We start from the raw sequence: 19,351 nt of genomic DNA, 5'->3' as shown, positions 1-19,351 counted from the left end.
ATTGTATAGCACCCTGTATTGTGAGCACCCTGGGCCTGATTCATTAATTGAAATTAAGCAAGAAATTGAGTAAGATTTATTACTCAAGTTTTCTGGAAGAAAGCCATTTTGCATGCAAGGGGTGCAAATTATTTTATTTATTTTTTTATTTTATTTTGCATATAAGTTTAAATACTGGCTGCTTTTATCATGTAACGCACAAATACTTGCAATGTGACATGGTTTTGTCGAGGAGAAAACTTAAGTTAAAAAAAAAAGTAATGATTCGGGCCCTTTTAAATCTAACAAGTGAAGAATCTTTGCATCTATCTGTAGTACGCTTGGATCTATCTATCTCATACATATCTATCTCATGCATCATCATTTATTTATATAGCGCCACTAATTCCGCATCGCTGTACAGAGAACTCATTCACATCAGCCCCTGCCCCAATGGAGCTTACAATCTAAATTCCTTAACACACACACACAGACAGAAACACAGACTATGGTCTATTTGATAGCAGCCAATTAACCTACTAGTATGTTTTTGGAGTGTGGGAGGAAGCCGGAGGAAACCCACGCAAACACGGGGAGACCATACAAACTCCACACAGATAAGGCCATGGTCGGGAATCGAACTCATGACCCCAGCGCTGTGCTGGCTCCAGTATTGCCGTTCCCATTGCTCTCGGTGACGTATGTGATGACTGACCTTTGAACCTGGCTCCATTTTATATAGGTCCAGATGAAATACAACTGAGTATCCTGAGAGTTCGTTCCTAGCTGTAAACCCTTTGAACGCATATAGTTATCCTGTCAGAAACTCCTCATGGATCCCCCTAAGGTCCTTTTCCTGGCTCACAAAATATGTTACACTCTACCTCTTGGCTTTAAGTCCAGAGAGCCATATGTGACCGTTGTAGCAGTGTTAACTGTCTCTTCATGTCTGGTTTCAAAATAAATCTAAAAAATAAAGTTTTGAGATGGGAGATGATCTCCTGTTGGTAATATAAGCAGCAAAAATTTGTAGAAGTTCTGTTTGTGTCAGGACGCTCAATATTTTAACTTGTGTACGCTGTTGTTTTTACGTAGATCCATCTCTGTGTCCTATGCTGTAAGACACATCAGTATTCCGTTATGAGAAGGGTACATTCTAAGTTCCACAGTCAACGTAGAAACTGGAGATGCAAAGGCTCGGTTTTCTGAAAACCGATACTCCCCACCCCCCGCTTCCCCGGATCTGAATCGAGGCAAAACGTCATTGTTACCTCGTCGGATCTCGCGGGTTTTGGTTTCTAGAAGTACCTCCCTCCCCAAGAGATCCAGTGCCATTGCTCACACAGAAACAGGAGGGGTAGCAGTGTTCTTGTCACTCTCCAGTCTCCAGTGACATTGCTCACACAGAAACAGGAGGGGTAGCAGTGTTCTTGTCACTCTCCAGTCTCCAGTGACATTTTTCTTTAAAATACAGATCCAAAATTAAAACCAAAACATGGGGGTCAGTGAACACCCCTAGTAGAAACATAGAATTTAATGGAAGAACCACACAGCCCATCTAGTCTTCCCATATGTATTGCTAAACACCTCGGACACTATTTGATCCTTAGCAATTTTTTTTTTAAAGGATACCCATATATCTAGCCCAAGATTGTTTCATTTCCATTACCATATTTACCGTTCCACCACCATTGTTGGAAGACTGTTCAGCCAATCGTTTACCCATCTAATTTCATGACCTTTTAATCTAATACTCCTCTTGCGCTGAATAAAGCTTTCCTACTATACCGTGCTCCAAGTAAGAGTTGCAGGAAAGCGTTTATAAGCCAGTAAATTAAAGCGGTAGGAAGCTGGATTCCCCCTCAAAAGATAGTTCTGTTGATTGTTAATTGTATGAATTTCCTTTACTGAAACTTCTGGTGGAAAAGCCTGTTGTCTGTGCTCTAGATTGTGTTTGTAGTTATATTGGTATATCCAGTTTTATCTGTGGAAGTGCGGAGATTCTTGGGAACCTGATCTTACCTATATATGGATCAATCCTTCTCCTTAAGTGCTTTATGGATGTGTTCTGTACGTCTCTCGGGGAGGGTTATTATAATACAATTATGTCCTTTATACGGCTGACAGACTTGGTCTATGACACGTTCTGTTGTGTTTAACGGGAATTGGCCACCGACCCTCTTTGTCTTCATTTCCGAAATCACATTTTGCTGCTGAGAATAACCTACTTGGCCTAGAACAGAAGTAACATGATTTGTTGTTGCCAGCGTAGGTTGTTTGACAGAAGAAACCTTGTTTGTGGAGTGAGGTAATGGATTCTTATTTCAAGAGTAAAAAGAAAAAACTTGATGAGGTCCTCAGGCAGTTTCAATGTCAGTCCAGCTGGAGAGCAATGAATTGCTCACTAATCCTTTTTTCCTGGTTAAATATCACGCCGGGACAGATGATGGAATGGGGCGTGGTTACAGTGGAGAAGATGAGGGCGTGCCCACACCCTGTTGGAGGAAGGCCTTGCGCCACTGAAGCGCTAGGCAAGAGAGGGAGAGAGCCCTCAAATCGGGACTGTCCAGCCTAAATTGAACAATTCTAAGTTTCATGATGAAACATGTGGTCACTGTTGAAGCGACCGAACCCCCCCTTTTTTAGTTAAAACCCTTTTTACTTTTCTACCATATTGTTTTATGGTCTCGGATATAGATCTATGTGGATAACCTTCCCAATTACATAGGCAAACCGAGGGGGGGGTTTCCTAGTGCCTGAAAAGCCCCCCCTCCAAGCCTGGAGCACTGTATAATTTGATTGAATTCAATGTACTTGTAACCAGCCTCTGTATTTCCGCAAATTTAGCCGTTTATAAAACGAGATTAATTTGGCTCAAAGGATGTTTTAACTGTGTCTTATGTAAATTGCACACAAAAGGCTGCCAATTTGCGCCGGTTAGCAGTACTACCAGGTCAAACTTAGCAAGTGGATACTATATGATTTAAAAGTAATCGGTTTAGATGGAGAGGAAACTCCAATTGAAGATGCAGGTTGATCTATATACAGGGAGCAGGGTACAGCCAATGCTGAATTACTACTGTACATAGTTTGCGGATTCCCATGGCAGCTAAATTACTCTCAGATGAAATTAGATTAATTATTTAATAGCTCTTTGTGTCCAGTCTATTCTTGGTTTGCAATAAGCAGCGCTGTGTGTCTGTGATGGTGGAAATTGTTAGTTTCACACATTCTTGTCATTTTTTCCCGCTTTCGTATTTTTTTTCGCCATATTCCTAACAAAAGGTCTTTTTGGCGTAGTCGGGATATCTGCATTCCTGGTTTCTAGCGTTGCGTTTGTGTTTCTCCCTATCTGCTAAATGTCTGTATCGCTGGCCTGTCACTATGGGGATTTAGACAAGAGCAGAGGTCGAGGGAGAGTGAGGACACCATCAATCTTCACTGGAAATATTGTAGTAAAGATAACTGGCCTGCAGCTGTTTGTATGAACGCCATCTAGTCACAGAAATCGGGCAGAATAGATTAATTTATGTTTGGAGACACAAATCCTAAAATCTACAAGAACTTTGCGATCCACTAGTTTGTTTCTAGATTATGTTTTGCCTTTTTTATATTTATCATTAACCATAAGCCAACTCTTGTGAGTGTAGTGTTTTGTTTTTTTTATTCCTATATACGTATAGTATAAACATTCAAATTTTTTTTTTATTTTTTTTTTTCAAACTTGCCAAAAAGTTACCCATCCACTGAGTGTGAAGAAAACCAGATCCATTTATTTTCAAGGTTGTTGGGCGGGGAGAACGGCAGGAATTAAACTTTAAAGCTATTCCAAGAATTTAGTTATTCTGTTTCTGGACAGTTTTTATTTATCGGTACACCCCCTTGTGCATTATATTGTACATTTAATTAACTGTTATGCATAATTAACATGCATGCAGTGCTGTCTGTCCTGCAGTGAGAAGAGCTTGTTTGTGGCAGTTGATGATATTGCAAAAAGGCTTTGTAAATAAGGCAGCGCACAAGCTTATTTGCGTTAGCGGTGGGATACATAATGGTAACTATCGATATAAGGGAAGGGATGCCTCCACAAGCCACTAGAACAACTTCATTTAACCTTGACAAAGCTTCTCCAGGTTTCTGGAAGCTTAATGGAGGAAGCTGGCGCCATCATTATCATCCTCATCAACATTTATTTATATAGCGCCAACATATTCCATAGCGCTTTACAATTGGGGACAAACCTAGTACACTAATAAACAAACTGGGTAAAACAGACAGAGGTGAGAAGGCCTTGCTCGCAAGCTTACAATCTATTGGACAATGGGAAATTGACACATGAGGTTAAGTCTACATTTGCAGTCGGTCCAGCCAGACTGCAAAGGTAAAAGTGACTCATAAGCTAAATGATCCTGTCACACAACAATGTTGGTCAAGGGGTAGTTGTATAACAGGTGGTAATAGGGTAGTGTAGTCAGGTTAAGAGGGTGGTTGAGGAATATTATAAGCTTGTCTGAAGACCATATTACAATGCTGTCTGGGTACCGTTTTTAAAGAATCTTTCCTCCATCGTTGCACCTAGTTGATGTTGTCTTTCCCTCTGTGAACACGTAGCCACAGCTCAATGTGAAACCTTAGCGAGCGGCGCAGTCTTCAGTACTGTAACTCTTGCTGAACATAGCCCAACAATCGCCCCCCTTGCTTGTAGTCACTGAGGTGTCTCTTCCTTTAGCCGTGGTAAGCAAAGAATTGGGTAACCGGACCTGCCTGCCAATTTTATACATGACTCTCATAATTGGTTAAATTAATTCAAGAGGCAAATCTGTGTAGAGGCACTTGCTTTTAATATAATTTTACATAACTCATTTACCATAAGTACACAGTATAGAGTTTTTTAGACTGTTATCGGGCCAATCACGTGAAAAACGACCGTTCGGCCGGATAACGCATTAGTGTGCACGCTCCAACCATGAATGTTCCAAAGCTCATCGTATTGTTTCATTTGATTTTATAAACGGACTAAAAATCTCTGTCGATGATGGAACGATGTCGTTCCAATCCTGCAGTGCGTCTGCACTCAGGACCGGCAGTGTCCATAGATCTCTATGCAGTGTGTCTGCACTCGGGACCGGCAGTGTCCATAGATCTCTATGCAGTGTGTCTGCACTCAGGACCGGCAGTGTCCATAGATCTCTATGCAGTGTGTCTGCACTCAGGACCGGCAGTGTCCATAGATCTCTATGCAGTGTGTCTGCACTCAGGACCGGCAGTGTCCATAGATCTCTATGCAGTGTGTCTGCACTCAGGACCGGCAGTGTCCATAGATCTCTATGCAGTGTGTCTGCACTCAGGACCGGCAGTGTCCATAGATCTCTATGCAGTGTGTCTGCACTCAGGACCGGCAGTGTCCACAGATCTCTATGCAGTGTGTCTGCACTCAGGACCGGCAGTGTCCACAGATCTCTATGCAGTGTGTCTGCACTCAGGACCGGCAGTGTCCATAGATCTCTATGCAGTGTGTCTGCACTCAGGACCGGCAGTGTCCATAGATCTCTATGCAGTGTGTCTGCACTCAGGACCGGCAGTGTCCACAGATCTCTATGCAGTGTGTCTGCACTCAGGACCGGCAGTGTCCATAGATCTCTATGCAGTGTGTCTGCACTCAGGACCGGCAGTGTCCACAGATCTCTATGCAGTGTGTCTGCACTCAGGACCGGCAGTGTCCATATATCTCTATGGAGTGTGTCTGCACTCAGGACCGGCAGTGTCCATATATCTCTATGGAGTGTGTCTGCACTCAGGACCGGCAGTGTCCATAGATCTCTATGGAGTGTGCAGAGTCGCCATCTTTTCAGCCGATGGTTAGGACCGATGAAGAGCACAGATCTGAAGGTAAAAAGTGTATAGTGTGTACACAGGAATTGGCATGATTGGGACTTTATTTTTATTTTTTTATCAGTCGTTTGTTAAAAATGTCACAACTGGAGAAATTTTGCATAGTGTGTACCCTGCCTTAGGCTAGAGCTACAGGACGATTTTATTAACATGTTGTTGTAACAACTCCCGCGCCATTACCCAATGATATTCAAACGCTGCGTCTGACTTGTGTTTATAAAGTGCAATGCGCTCAAAACGTGTGTACCAATAAAACCGCTTCTATGTGCCCATGCCAATTGGCAATCACACTTGTTTGCATGCATTTGTGCTGCTGCGCTTTAAAAAAAAAAAAAGTAGAATAGAATGATTTGGGACGCTGCTTGTTTAGTTTTAGGTCTGTTCATAGCACGTCGCCGCACTTAAAGTCTATTATCTCTGCCACATTGTGTACTAATCACACAAGCGGTTATCTTTCTCATTCATTTCAATGGACTATTCATTCCTATGGCCCATTCATTACAGCACTGGTAATTTAATCTCTTTTGATGTGTGGGGGGGGGGGGAACTATTGATGCATGTCCCTGGGACTCCAGGTCGCTGCCAGCCAATCGCAAGCTTTTTGTATATCGGGACATAAATAACAATCATCTATTCTTCGCCAAGTCCTACAATTTGATAAAGTGAAGCTCATGTGATAAATTAACCCCAAACAGATTTTACTTTTGTCGTTATTTATAAAAAAATAAAATAAGTCAACTTGTAGAAGCCATGAATGAAAAAGAAAGTACACCCCATGATTCGGTAGCTTGTAGAACCACCTTTAGCAGCAATTATGTGTAAGTAATACCTAATTGTTTTTCTGTTCGAGTCTCTGATTTGAAGCCCGCTGCCCCTTACAACGGTTCATTGATGCTTAAAGGCTTCAGTTTGGGCTACATAAGATTTATGAATTTAGGACTTGGTGAGGATAAGATGATTGTTAAGCACCTTCCATCCACCATTCACTACAGTAGAACACAATCAAGGACGGTAACCTTCACACAAACATATCCGTGCTGATGGCATGTGAGAAAAACCTCATGTGGATGAAGAAGAGATTAAATATTGTTAATTAGTTATGGAAGCGGAAAGTTAATACATGTTTGAAATGTAATCACAATAATAGTTAAGTGGACACCTTTAAACGTTCTTTTCTGTCACATTTTGGGCAATATTTCTTGGAAGTGTTGGTCGTACACCTCCAACTTCTCGGTGGGAAGTGTACAATGCCTACACATGTACCGCGATAACGTTATAATATAATTTCTACGTGTTGTTGATCTGTGCTCTGATGCTGACGTTCCTTTCTACAGTATGGTATCGTACTGGACGCCGGCTCCTCCCACACCGCCCTCTTCATCTACAAGTGGCCGGCGGATAAAGAAAACGACACCGGGATCGTCAGCGAGCACAGTATGTGCGACGTAAAAGGTAAATGCTCGTGCTGGTGTCGTTCACATGTTGGGCGAGACTCTGCTTGTTGTCCAGGAGGATGGTTGGCTCCAGTTTTGGAACAAATTTATTACATTTTAAATTGAATATTCTAGTAGTAGTTCAGTACACAAATATCCCGGCAGTGACCCCATCATGCAAGCACACAATATACAGTTACACCATTGCCGGTGTTTAGTACACCGTACACAGCCCAGTCCCTGATCACCGGGAGCAGGCTCCTCCCCCTGATGCTGTCCTGTCACCAGGATAGGGTAGATTGCAGGTCACTCATTGCTGACAGCTGCACTGCAGAAGCTGGGGCACTTGTAAGTCAAGAGGGCAGTAAGTGTGTGACCTGCGATCCACCTGACGACCGTGCCGGGAGCATGTCCTGAAGAAGAGCCTGTCTGCTCCAGGGGCTAGATTTACTAAACTGCGGGTTTGAAAAAGTGGAGATGTTGCCTATAGCAACCAATCAGATTCTAGCTGTCATTTTGTAGAATGTACTAAATAAATGATAACTAGAATCTGATTGGTTGCTATAGGCAACATCTCCACTTTTTCAAACCTGCAGTTTAGTAAATCTAGCCCCAGGGGTTGTTTGGAAGAGCACAACTCCTCATTAATAGTTAAGTAAATAAACATGAAAATAAATTAATAATATACCACTTTCCTGGCTACGTTACCCCCACCACCCCTTTTAAAAAAACAAACCCAGATTTGTGGCACCCACGATTTTGGGCCCTGGCCCCGGTTAAATGTGTGCATGGTCAAACATATTGAGCGGTGTGGGCAAATTATGTCTAGAGCTTTATAGCTAGATTTTGAAGGCCATCGTCTTTATTATAGGCAAAACTAAACTAAGTCGCATCTCTGCTTAAAAAGACCCTTTTTCCGGAACCTTGTTGTTTCTTAGTTCTCATCTCCTCTCTGATACATTTCATAGCTCGGAGCTTTCAGCTCGTTAGAATGTGATCCCTATAAAGTCTCTATTGGCCTTGTCTTCCTGCATCTGTAACGTGTCTTCTGCTGGCAGGTCCCGGGATATCCAGCTATTGGCAGAACCCCCCGGCTGCGGGGAAGAGCCTGGAGGACTGTCTGAACCAGGCCGTGAAGGACGTACCCTCTAGCAGACATTCCATCACCCCCCTGTACCTGGGGGCCACTGCGGGCATGAGGATCCTCAAGTATGTATGGGCTGGGGGCCAAGTGCGGACATAAATGGGGTATTTTTCTAGTGCTCGGCTTCAACGTTGTGACAATATGCAGCTGTAAAATCTTGCGTGTATTCCAAAATGTGTGCACAGTCTTTTGCAAGCTAGAAACTGAAGTATATCGTGGAATGTGCTAAGTAACGTTTGGCTTTTGAGCTGTTGTGGAACTAGAAGTACCAGCATGGCCTGTCGGCCTCCCTGCCTCAGAATATGATGGTACATTATGAATTATGACTTTAATTTATATCTATTGCAAAAAAAAAATTTAAATTAAAACATAACTAGGAGAACCAAGTATCACTAGTACAGATATAGCACATATTATGGGTATTATACTCTAAATAAGGAGTTGTATATTTATTAACTTCTACATGAGCTGCTGCTTTTGTATTGTCTTTTAGTTTAGTGTGTTTTCTTTTGTTTTATATGCTGTCCATAGTGGATTCTCTTCTATGAAGGGATAGTTGTCTTTGGGCCTATCTAGTAAGATTCTGTGTTTACTACAGGGAACGGTCTGCTCCGGAGACCACCCGGGATGACGGCAAACTAACCGTAACCTCTAACATGTGTTTTGTTGCATAGGACACTCTCATAAAACATTGTTTTAGAGTCGTGCCAGAGTTTAAAAGTTCAGCTCAGTCTTTCCGCTCCCTTACTATGTGTAATGCCTGACGTAGCTTCTACACATCCCTTCTGGTGGACCAAATGTTATTCTTGGTCTAGAGTAGGGTTTTATGTAAACATATCCTCAAAGGGAGATAAGCACTTTGGAAATAAAAATTGAAGCGTTTTAATAGACTGCAAAGTAGTGTGTTTTTCACCAGAGATGGGTCTTCTCCCTACTTACCAAGCCCCAAGGCCGGCAAAATCTATTGCCAATATGGCTAAAGATGGTCTTTGCCGGCCGCCGCCTCATCATCATCATCATCATCATTTATTTATATAGCGCCAACATACTCCGTAGCGCTTTACAATTTGGGACAAACATAATAAACTAATAAACAAACTGGGTAAAACAGACAAAGAGGTGAGACAGCGATTTGCCTTTTTAAGAAGGATTGCGGCCGAAACCTCAGGATGGCGATAGAAAGAAAAAAATGCATTAAAGAATATTTTTTTCTTTCCAATTAATGTTTTTTTTATTTTTCGATTTTGTAACTTTTATTCTATATATTTTTTTTTTTTTATTTATTTTTTTTTTTTTCATTGAATCTGCCACTTTTTGCTAAATCGATCCCTTGGTCATTTAAAAACAACAACAAAAAAATCCATATAGTGTTTAGTGCAGTGGATCCCAAACTTTCTCAGTTCGAGGCACCCTTAGGGTCTCCATAATTTTTTCAACACACCCCTAAGCCGCAATAGTTACCAAGTAGTCCCCTGCCTTACTTATCCCTGACCGCGGCACCCCTGTGAGATCGAGACGGCACCCCAAGGAGCCGTCCCGCACAGTTTGGGAACCACTGGTTTAGTGTGTGGGCACCAAAAGATCGATAACTGTCTTAATGCGATTGCTAAAATCTATAAAGTCGCTCGTACATCTCTCTGGACCTCTGTCGGCTGTAGTATCTGGAAAGATTGGATGGATGGGTGTAGTTTAAAGTCAGCGATTTGTAGAAACAATCACTACTACTGCGCATTACTTAGTAACCTCATAGAAAATAAATATTGATCTGCTCTGCCAGGTGCACTGGATGTGGGATCAACACACAATTTAATTTCACCTTAATTGCTCTAAATATGGATTTTATGTATTTGGCTGAAGCGATAGAAATAATGGTCACTTTTGGCACCCTTCGTCTAGATAAATGAAATGGTCAAGAGGGTAGATTTAACAAACCTTCCTAAAAGGAAAAGTGGAGATGTTGCCCATAGCAACCAATCAGATTCTAGATATTAACTTTGTAGAATGTACAAGATAAATGAGAGCTCTATAATCGGATTGGTTGCTATGGGCAACACCTCCACTTTTGCTTTGTAGGTTTGTTAAATCTGTCCCCTAGAACTGTAGCCTAAACAGTGCAGTCTATGTATTTTATCGAAGACCGTTTCAGTGCAAGTTGTGGGGTATTTCCCTCTATTTAGAGATCTGAAAAACTGTTGGCGCAATGTGAATGGAACACAGCTGTGCGTATAACCTAGTCTCCTCTGTCCACAGCTGGACCAATCCGGTTGCTTCTGATCAGGTTCTCCAAGCCGTCGGCTCTACGCTGCAGTCCTACCCTTTTAAGTTCCGAGGGGCCAAAATCCTGTCTGGCCAGGATGAAGGGGTTTTCGGCTGGGTCACCGCCAACTATCTCCTAGAAAAGTTTATCAAGGTAATTCGCTTAGTAGTTACCCCCAACAAATACGACCCGCTAACAGGTTCAGGAGGGGGTTGTAATAGATTGGATATGAGCATTGTATAAAACAGGCTTGGACAAACCGTGCCGCTCTTAGCTGCGTGGGACTTGTAGTTCTACAATAGCTGGAAATACAGATATTCTATTCACTTAGTGCACAATACAATACACAGCTTTGATGTGGGTGACGTTTTGTATTACAAGATCACAGCCCTGGTCTGAAAGCATTGGGGGAGTCATTATATGACAACAATCCACAGCCTGCAGTCCTCTCTGCTGGCATCTTGTTTTGGACAAGGGACAGCCGTCTGCTTTGTATAGATGGTAGTTTTGTGGTAACGCAGATCAGAGGACGGAGCATTGTTGGGGATTAATGGCTCTGTAGAGCGTGATAAAGAGACCAGGCACCTGGACTGGTTCTCGGCTCTCGCTGCCAAGATGTAAACACGAGGGAACAGGTGAGACTCTGCTCACCTGCCCGTTCCGCACACCTAGGAGGTCTCGCTGTGAAGTCAAACAGTTTCATGTTAACAATGGTAGAACAATCAAACGTTCAATCAACTGGGTGCAGCTTGGACAAAGTCAAACAACATACATACAACGAAGTATAAAGACCTAGATCCTGAAGTACAGCTTCATACGTATCGAAATGTAGAACTTGACAACAGAAAAACATGTCTATATAGTCTGCCATTTATTTGTTGTTTTATTAATGTATCTCTTGACACAGAACTGTACCTAGTACTGGAGGTGAGGTCTTAGCAGTCACCTGTACAGGTATTCTACTGGCTCCTCCCACAAGGACCACACCCATTGTTTACCATCTTATCACCTGAGTCTGGGACTTCAAGGTCACCGTGTTCCATTCTATATTCTGTTTTTGGATTCTCGTGTTCCACATGTGTTGCATTTAGGATTCAGCAGTTTAGTCCGTTACTCTGTTTTCTTGAAAATCGCTACACGTTTATCCCTTTGTCCGGTTACAGGTCTTTGTATCAAGACATAGCCATTCCTTGTAGCTAGCCAGTAATATCGCTAATAAATAGACTAAACAAATTAGGACTAGGACGGATCCATGACGTTCTACCCTGGTGACCGGCCCTTACTCCTGACTTGCCTACTCTCCTGGAATGTCCATGAGATTCCCGAATCTCGGGGAGTCTCCCGGAAGAAGAGGACTCTCTCCCGGATCTCGCCCACTTCGCACTTTCCACCCGACATCCCCCCTGGAATTGGGAGGTTTAAAAAGTTGGCAAGTGTTCCTTACTCTTGGCTTACACCATTACCTACAACTCTCTGTGCTAAACTTACCAAACGGCGCATTGTGCGTCCATTATAATCTACCCATTAATGCATTTAGTGCTCCACTGCGCTGTATTTACTATAGGGCGGTTTGAGGATTGAATTTAAAACCACCAGTGATGTAGCTGTCATTTATTTAGTATATGCTACATAATGACAGCTAGAATCTGGTTGCTATAGGCAACATCTCCACTTTTTCGCAGTTTAGTAAATATACCCCTAGGTTTCTAGTGTTACCCAGATACCTCCAATCCTATCTGTGTTGGCGTATAAAACATCTACGCCTCCTTTTTTTCCTATTCTGTGATTTCTAAACCTAATATAACCAAAAATAAGCTTGTCCCAGTCACGATTTTCATTGTATTATGACTCCGGATTAGTTACGTGACCTAAACTGTCCCTTGAGATTGAAATCCCTTCAGGGAGCCTATGTACCAATGCTTTGTTGTTTAGAGAAATAATGTTAACCTCGTTCCACTTTTCCTTAACCTGATTCTATGCTACTCTTTTTATTATCCTTAAGTTCATCATCATCACCATTTAAATAAATATAGCGCCACTGATTCCGCAGCGCTTTACAGAGAACTCGCTCACATCAGTCCCTGCCCCATTGTAGCTTACAGTCTAAATTCCCTAACACACACACAGACTGACTAGGGTCAATTTTGATAGCAGCCAATTAACCTACCAGTATGTTTTTTGAAGTGTGGGAGGAAACCAGAGCACCCGGAGGAAACCCACGCAAACATGGGGAGAACATACAAACTCCACACAAGTTAAATTATCATTAAGTTTTAGTTTAGTTCAGATTTACACTTTTTTTTTTTTTTTTTTTTTTTTCCTCCCCCCCCCCCTACTCCACTAGTTTAAAACGATGACTGATGAAAATTTGATCTCCTGGGTAAGAATATCTGTCCCCCCCCCCCCCCCCCGGCCCCACTTACAGGCCGACACCTAATCCATCTATTTCCCTTCACAACTGGATCCCTGATCAACATCTGCCAACATACAATACTTAATGACTTTGTTCAAGTTCCCTACGTTCAATGGACTCTTCTTATAGGTTTTTGCATGATTTGTATTCGATCAAAATATTAGTACTTGGGAAAGAGGGGTGCAATGCAGTGAAGGTTCAGAAAGGGAAGGGTATCTTTCATTTCTGCATTTCGGAGTAGTGTAGAGATGTCATTTTTGTGTGTGTATATATACCAATATTTTCACATTGCTAGAGAAAGGGCTGCGGTGTTATGCAAAGCTTTTCAGTGTAAATTTAGCTGTTAAGAGATTCAGCGACCTGGCTCGTAATCCTTATTTAATTGGTGATTATAAGTGCTGAAGCGTACTACTGGATTGTTCTATAATACGCCGTGTGAAACTGTGACGGAACGTGACCTGTCCGTACTCGCTGCTTTTATTAGGCAAATAATTTTAGTGTAAGTAACACATCCGGTTCTGAGTTTCTATCCTAGGGAGGGTATTCTTCCCGAGGAGCTCAGTTTATGTCATCTACAAGGCGCTGATCTTAGTCCTGTCACCTGCTCACACTGGGGGGTAGCCATCTTGTGGGAGGAGCCGCAGCTTGTCCTATAGACAAATATAGATAATGGATGAAGGTATAATAATGGTGGATCATAGACTATTACACTTTTATTTAATATTTAGCAGTTTATAACAATAATCTGCTTGTGTCAAGTTATTTGTATTGACCAGGCCTGGCCAAGCCTGTGGCTCTCCAGGTGTTGTGAAACTACAAGTCCCAGCATGTCTTGATAGCTATCTGCTTGCAGAGCATGCTGGGGCTTGTAGTTCCACAACACCTGGAGAGTGACAGGTTGGCCAGGCCTGGTATAAAGGTAGATGTACTTGTAGTATGTAGGAAAGGCCAATTCAACAGTAATCTGCTTATTACACTCTCTTCTCGGTACAACTTCCACTGATGTTGTTCTTTGCACAATTTGGTAATTAACAATGGTGTCAATGCTTTTATCTGTTCTGCAGTTTAGCTGGATCGGACAATGGTTCCAGCCCAGGAAGGGAACGCTCGGGGCCATGGATCTCGGTGGGGGCGTCTACACAGATTACTTTTGAGACCACAGGCCAAGATTGACAACCCAGAGAACGAGCTGAACTTGAGGTTGTACGGACAGTCCTACCGGGTGTACACGCATAGCTTCCTGTGCTACGGGAGAGATCAGGTGCTGAAGAGAGTTCTGTCCAAAGTGCTGAAGGTACGGAAACTGATATAACCCAATGTTTTAGCTTCAGATAGAGGCAGTTTAGGAATTTGGGGGGGGGGGGGGGGGGGGGTGGTATCTGCTTATGTGGGTGTGGCTTGGACGGCCAACCATGGCTTGGGGGAACGGTGTCCCGTTTTTTATGCGCTTGTTTTGCAATTTTATGAGCTTTTATTGCAGGAAACATAAGGTACCGATTTCAAAAATTAAAAGCTTTAGATGCACCTTCACGCCCCAAACTTTCCCCTAATTTAAAGAAAGTGTCTGCTCAACGGACCTCGCACCAAAACTGCAGGAAAGTTGGTCTCAGAACTAGGAAAAGTTGCGCATCTAACCCATGTGCTTCAGTAATGCTGTTCCTGAATCTTTTTGATGCCCTAAAGAGCAGATTTGTGAGAGAAGCATTCACTGCTGCCCGTGTTAGAAACTTATTTGTGCTATGGATTGAATAGTCTTTTTTTCGTGTGCAACCAATGCTTTTCAATGGACAGAGGCTTAGCACACAAAAAGAAAATAGTTTTTTTGCTCTTCTGTATAAAAGCAAAAAGTCCATCAATTCAATAGGAGGGAAGCAGAAAAAAGTTTAACTTTTGCAGAGGAAAACCATTGTTCCACGCAATAAGTGAAATGTAATTGCCCCCATGGAGACAGAAAATTTCAGCTATTTAATTCTGGGACTCCATCACCATCTTGTGGCAGAAGTGTAAAAATACAGTTTTTAGGGTTGTTTTTGTTTGTTTTCTTTGTTTTTTTATGATCCACACACAGCACCAACATTGTCCATAAATCTGTTAAAAATATAGATTAAAATAATTAAAAAAAGCAACCCAGCACATAACTGGCTATAGTCTATTTATTTATTAAGCTGTACTTATATATTAGTCAAAATGGGTTTAATCATAAGAGCCTTAAATCTAGGAGATTTGGTACATATGTTTAACACAGCACCTCACACCTACTGGGAATAGAACAATTATGAATTTATTTTAAATGTTTAATATCTGAAGTTAGGTGAACTCTGTTCCTGCAGAAAATGTCTTATAAGAACACTGTTTATGCACCACAGATCCTGCAGTAGTAGCACTGAATTTTTGGTTAAATTTTGCCAAAATAAAATGCCAGATTTCCCAAGCTCTCCAGCAGTGCAGGATTTTGGGTACTATGTGATGTATTTTACTTTCTATATTATGTCTATAGTGTCCTCTTATATTGGTCATTAAGGAAGCACTAAACGGATGCAATGCAACGAAAATGCAGCTTTGAGCCTAGATGGTCTGTAAAACAAGATGGTTGCTCTAGCGTTAAGTTTGCGTAAGCAGTGGGGCGGAGTTAGACGAAGTGAAGCCGTGGCCACATTTCTCTTTGTGGAGCGTGATTATTGCAAGGAGGCACAATTTCAGGGATGTTTTATTGTCGTGCTCTGCCAGCCCCGCTCTGCAGAAGGACTTGAGTTTAACACAAGCAATTCGTTGGAGTAGCACATTTCTATTTGCACTCCAAGGGGTATATTTACTAAACTGCGGGTTTGAAAAAGTGGAGATGTTGCCTATAGCAACCAATCAGATTCTAGCTGTCATTTTGTAGAATGTACTAAATAAATGACAGCTAGAATCTGATTGGTTGCTATAGGCAACATCTCCACTTTTTCAAACCTGCAGTTTAGTAAATATACACTGAAGTAATGTAGTAATTTACATGCAAAATTGGCAGCTTTCTCAACCCCCTTGAGCTCTGTGCTGGGTTTTTAACAAGATTGGGACCCTTAGAGTGGCAACTGTTTGCCTCTGTAGTTCCAGTTTAACGTACAAGGGTCTTGAAGACCCCTGTTCGTTATACTAAAACACTTTTAAATACACACACAGTTGTCAAATGAACTTTAATTGAGCAAAAGTCTCCCCAAAAGCTTTATTCACCACTATATTGTCCTTTTTCTTTTTTAATTAAATTTAGAACAAATGGAGGCAATACTCCCATTTCGGGCTAAATGGTAAAAGCTGGCAGTCTCCATGTCTCCCCTTCATGACCAGCCAATCACAAGTGTTTTTGCTGGGATTGGCCGGTGGTACAAGAACATTAGCAATTGGCCGGCTACTGGGGGTCAATTTAATTGTAAATAAAACATTTTAAGCACTATCTCTCTCACTTATCCTGGAATAATGAGTATAGTTTATCTGGATATTTGACACTGTAACTAAAAGCAAGTTTATTACATTAACCAAAGGTTTTATTACATATGTGATTTATTTTGCTTGCAGGAACAGTCCTATTCCCTGATCGCCCAGAATCCCTGCTGGCCCAAAAATTACACCAAGCCGTTAACATTCGGAGATATTTACGAGACCCCCTGCACTTCCGGCGAGAGACCGGCAACCTATGACCCCACCTTGCCCATCACCATGACGGGCAGCGCAGATGGTGACCAGTGCCAGAGGCATGTGAATACCCTCTTCCAGTTCTCCGACTGCCCGTTCTCCTCCTGTTCCTTCGATAAAATCTTCCAGCCCCAAGTCTCCGGGAAATTCATTGTAAGTTAAAGACTAAATTAAAAAATATAAGATTGGCTTCACTACTACTGTTGTGGGGGGGGGGTCAGATACAGGGCCGGAGGTAAAAGGGGGGCTTGTAGCTGACACACACCCCACTTTAGATGGTAATGTAGCTTTAAAATACATTTAGGAGACTTGACAAAACCTATAAACGCAATGTATCCATGTTCTCATAATTCACTGCGGACCACGACAAAATGGAGAGGATTCATTTCGCTGCTGGAAAACAATGTTGACAGTCTGTGCAGGACCACCAATAAACTGTGTGGCATCTACTGACCCATAGTGGCAAAAATAAATACACACATTTAAATTACCTAGTTCTTTAACACAGCTGTTCCAATTTTTGTTTAATAACTTTAACGTTTTTTACTTCCCGTACTGCCAGTTCATACTTTTGGGAATTGCCATTTACTGGAAACAAAACCACTCGGCCAACATTTACCATATGCTAAATACTAATCCCACACGCAATTAGTTCCCAAGCAGTGCCAACTCTTGCTGCTGTTGCCACGACAACACTCTAGGGCAGGCTTCGGGCCTTTATGGCGATCGTAATATTGGAGGAAAAATGGCTTCATAAAAATCCTCTCTGTAAGTGATCTCGGTGGTACATTAATGACTATTGCTTTGTTTTCAGGCCTTTGCAGCGTTTTATTACACCATAGACTTCATAAAATCAGTAATGAAGATGCCAGTGGACTCCCTGGAGGATCTCCGCACAGCTACCGATGCCATCTGTTCCTCCACGTACTCTGATGTGAGTCACCGTAGACCCACGCTATCAGTGGAATTACCTCATGTTTTCTGTGTAATGTCTTTTATCTACAGTCTTAGTCAGCAAGTCCAATTTATAGTTACTCCTAAAATCATTGTTATTGCCGATGCATCGTGGATTATGTTCATGGTGACGTTTTCTGTTCATTAATTCATCGTTGCCAAAACTTTACACTTTACCGCAGAGCCGCTGCCTAAGCACGTTCTATTAAATGCTGCCTTAATGGGTCTACACTGCAACCCCCATCAGGGCAAGATTGCTGGATTTGAGTATAGTCTATTGTTTTTTTGCATTTTTGTTTACACTAGAAAAGTCCCTATTTTTTAATATTGACCAATTCATTTTTTGTTAATTTTTATGTTGAATGCAATTTTTACCATTAATTCTGGCTTTATTGACATTCCTAACATTGGATGTGTTATTAAAATATTATATTAGCCAGAAAAGCAAGTAAAGCAACAATACAACAATAATATATCAAATTATGTTTGAATTTAACGTTTTGGTCACTACTAGAGTGACCTCAGTCCCTGTGGAGCCTAATGTTGCTCCCTGGACCATAACAACGCTCATGGTTGGTAAATGACTCTATAACTTGCGATAGGATGATGAGTCACATGACCCTTTCTTCCATCATAAACCGACTAATTGTGCTCTTTCCCTGTAAGAATGTCTTATTCCACGTTCCCTGAGGCAAAACGGTAATGGTCCCGCTGTCCTTTCTAAATGTGGCGTACGATGGCCGTACATTGACCCGTGTGAGGACTGCCTTGGGTGTATTCAGGGCTGAATTGTCTTCTGTTTCGCCCCAGCTAAAGACGTTCAATGATCCATCCTAATTCCCATGTGATCCAACCAGCAGTGTAGTCCCCAGGTTAGGCCGCATACAGAGAGATCGCATATTGAAAGCAGTTGATGTTACCCTTATGATTGGCGGGAGCCTAAGCCGGGACCTGTGTGTCCCCTGATGTAGAGCTTATCCTGAGCCTTATTGTCTGACCAGGATATAAACCCTGTCCTCTCTCTGTCTCCTATAGCTGTCCAGCAAATCACCCCCCTACCTGCAGAAACATCTCCATGGCTATTGCACCACCTCAAGCTTCATCTACCTGCTCGTCAGCAAAGGGTACAAGTTTGACAACGAGACATTCCAAGACATCGCTTTTGAGAGGAAGGTGGGTATCTCCGTCACCCCTCAGTAATTTCCTCTGCCACATATCTGTTTATCCTTTTGTTATTGGTTTAATATTGCAATAGGCCTTTGGTATAATATTCTCCATTGTCTATATGTAATCAATGGGTTGGGCAATCTGTGGTTCTCCAGCTGCTGTCTGGCCGTCGGGGCATTTTGGGACTTGTAGTCCCGAAACAGCCTGAGGAAGAGCCACAGGATTACCAAGCCTCTGGCTGGCAGGATCTGCTGGGACTTGTAGCTCGGCAACAGGTGAAGAGCCACAGCCTGCTCACGATAAATCCCTAAAAAATCAGGATAATGCAAATATCAACACTGTGTATGTTTCCCGGTAATCGGCAGAATTTTACACATGTTGTACAATACAGCTTCCTTTTTACGTTTTAAATGTTTCCTTTATAAGACAGCCAAGGGTCT

The 19,351-nt window shown here is 42.1% G+C and overlaps 1 protein-coding gene across 1 annotated transcript in view; it reads left to right on the top strand.

Moving 5' to 3' along the window:
- ENTPD2 (ectonucleoside triphosphate diphosphohydrolase 2) overlaps positions 1–19,351 on the top strand; it is a 31,686-nt gene that overhangs the window by 10,463 nt on the left and 1,872 nt on the right. Inside the window, 9 exon segments of the mRNA XM_075185383.1 lie at positions 7,206–7,323; positions 8,363–8,513; positions 10,699–10,858; positions 14,183–14,245; positions 14,247–14,276; positions 14,278–14,412; positions 16,674–16,943; positions 17,605–17,724; positions 18,780–18,917. Of these exon segments, the coding sequence (XP_075041484.1) occupies positions 7,206–7,323; positions 8,363–8,513; positions 10,699–10,858; positions 14,183–14,245; positions 14,247–14,276; positions 14,278–14,412; positions 16,674–16,943; positions 17,605–17,724; positions 18,780–18,917 (1,185 nt within the window).

Source organism: Mixophyes fleayi, chromosome 9 (genome assembly GCF_038048845.1).
Source record: "Mixophyes fleayi isolate aMixFle1 chromosome 9, aMixFle1.hap1, whole genome shotgun sequence".
NCBI classification, from domain to species: domain Eukaryota; kingdom Metazoa; phylum Chordata; class Amphibia; order Anura; family Limnodynastidae; genus Mixophyes; species Mixophyes fleayi.
The sequence above is the reverse complement of the archived record's forward strand: the minus strand, read 5'-3'. Positions and strand labels throughout refer to the sequence as shown.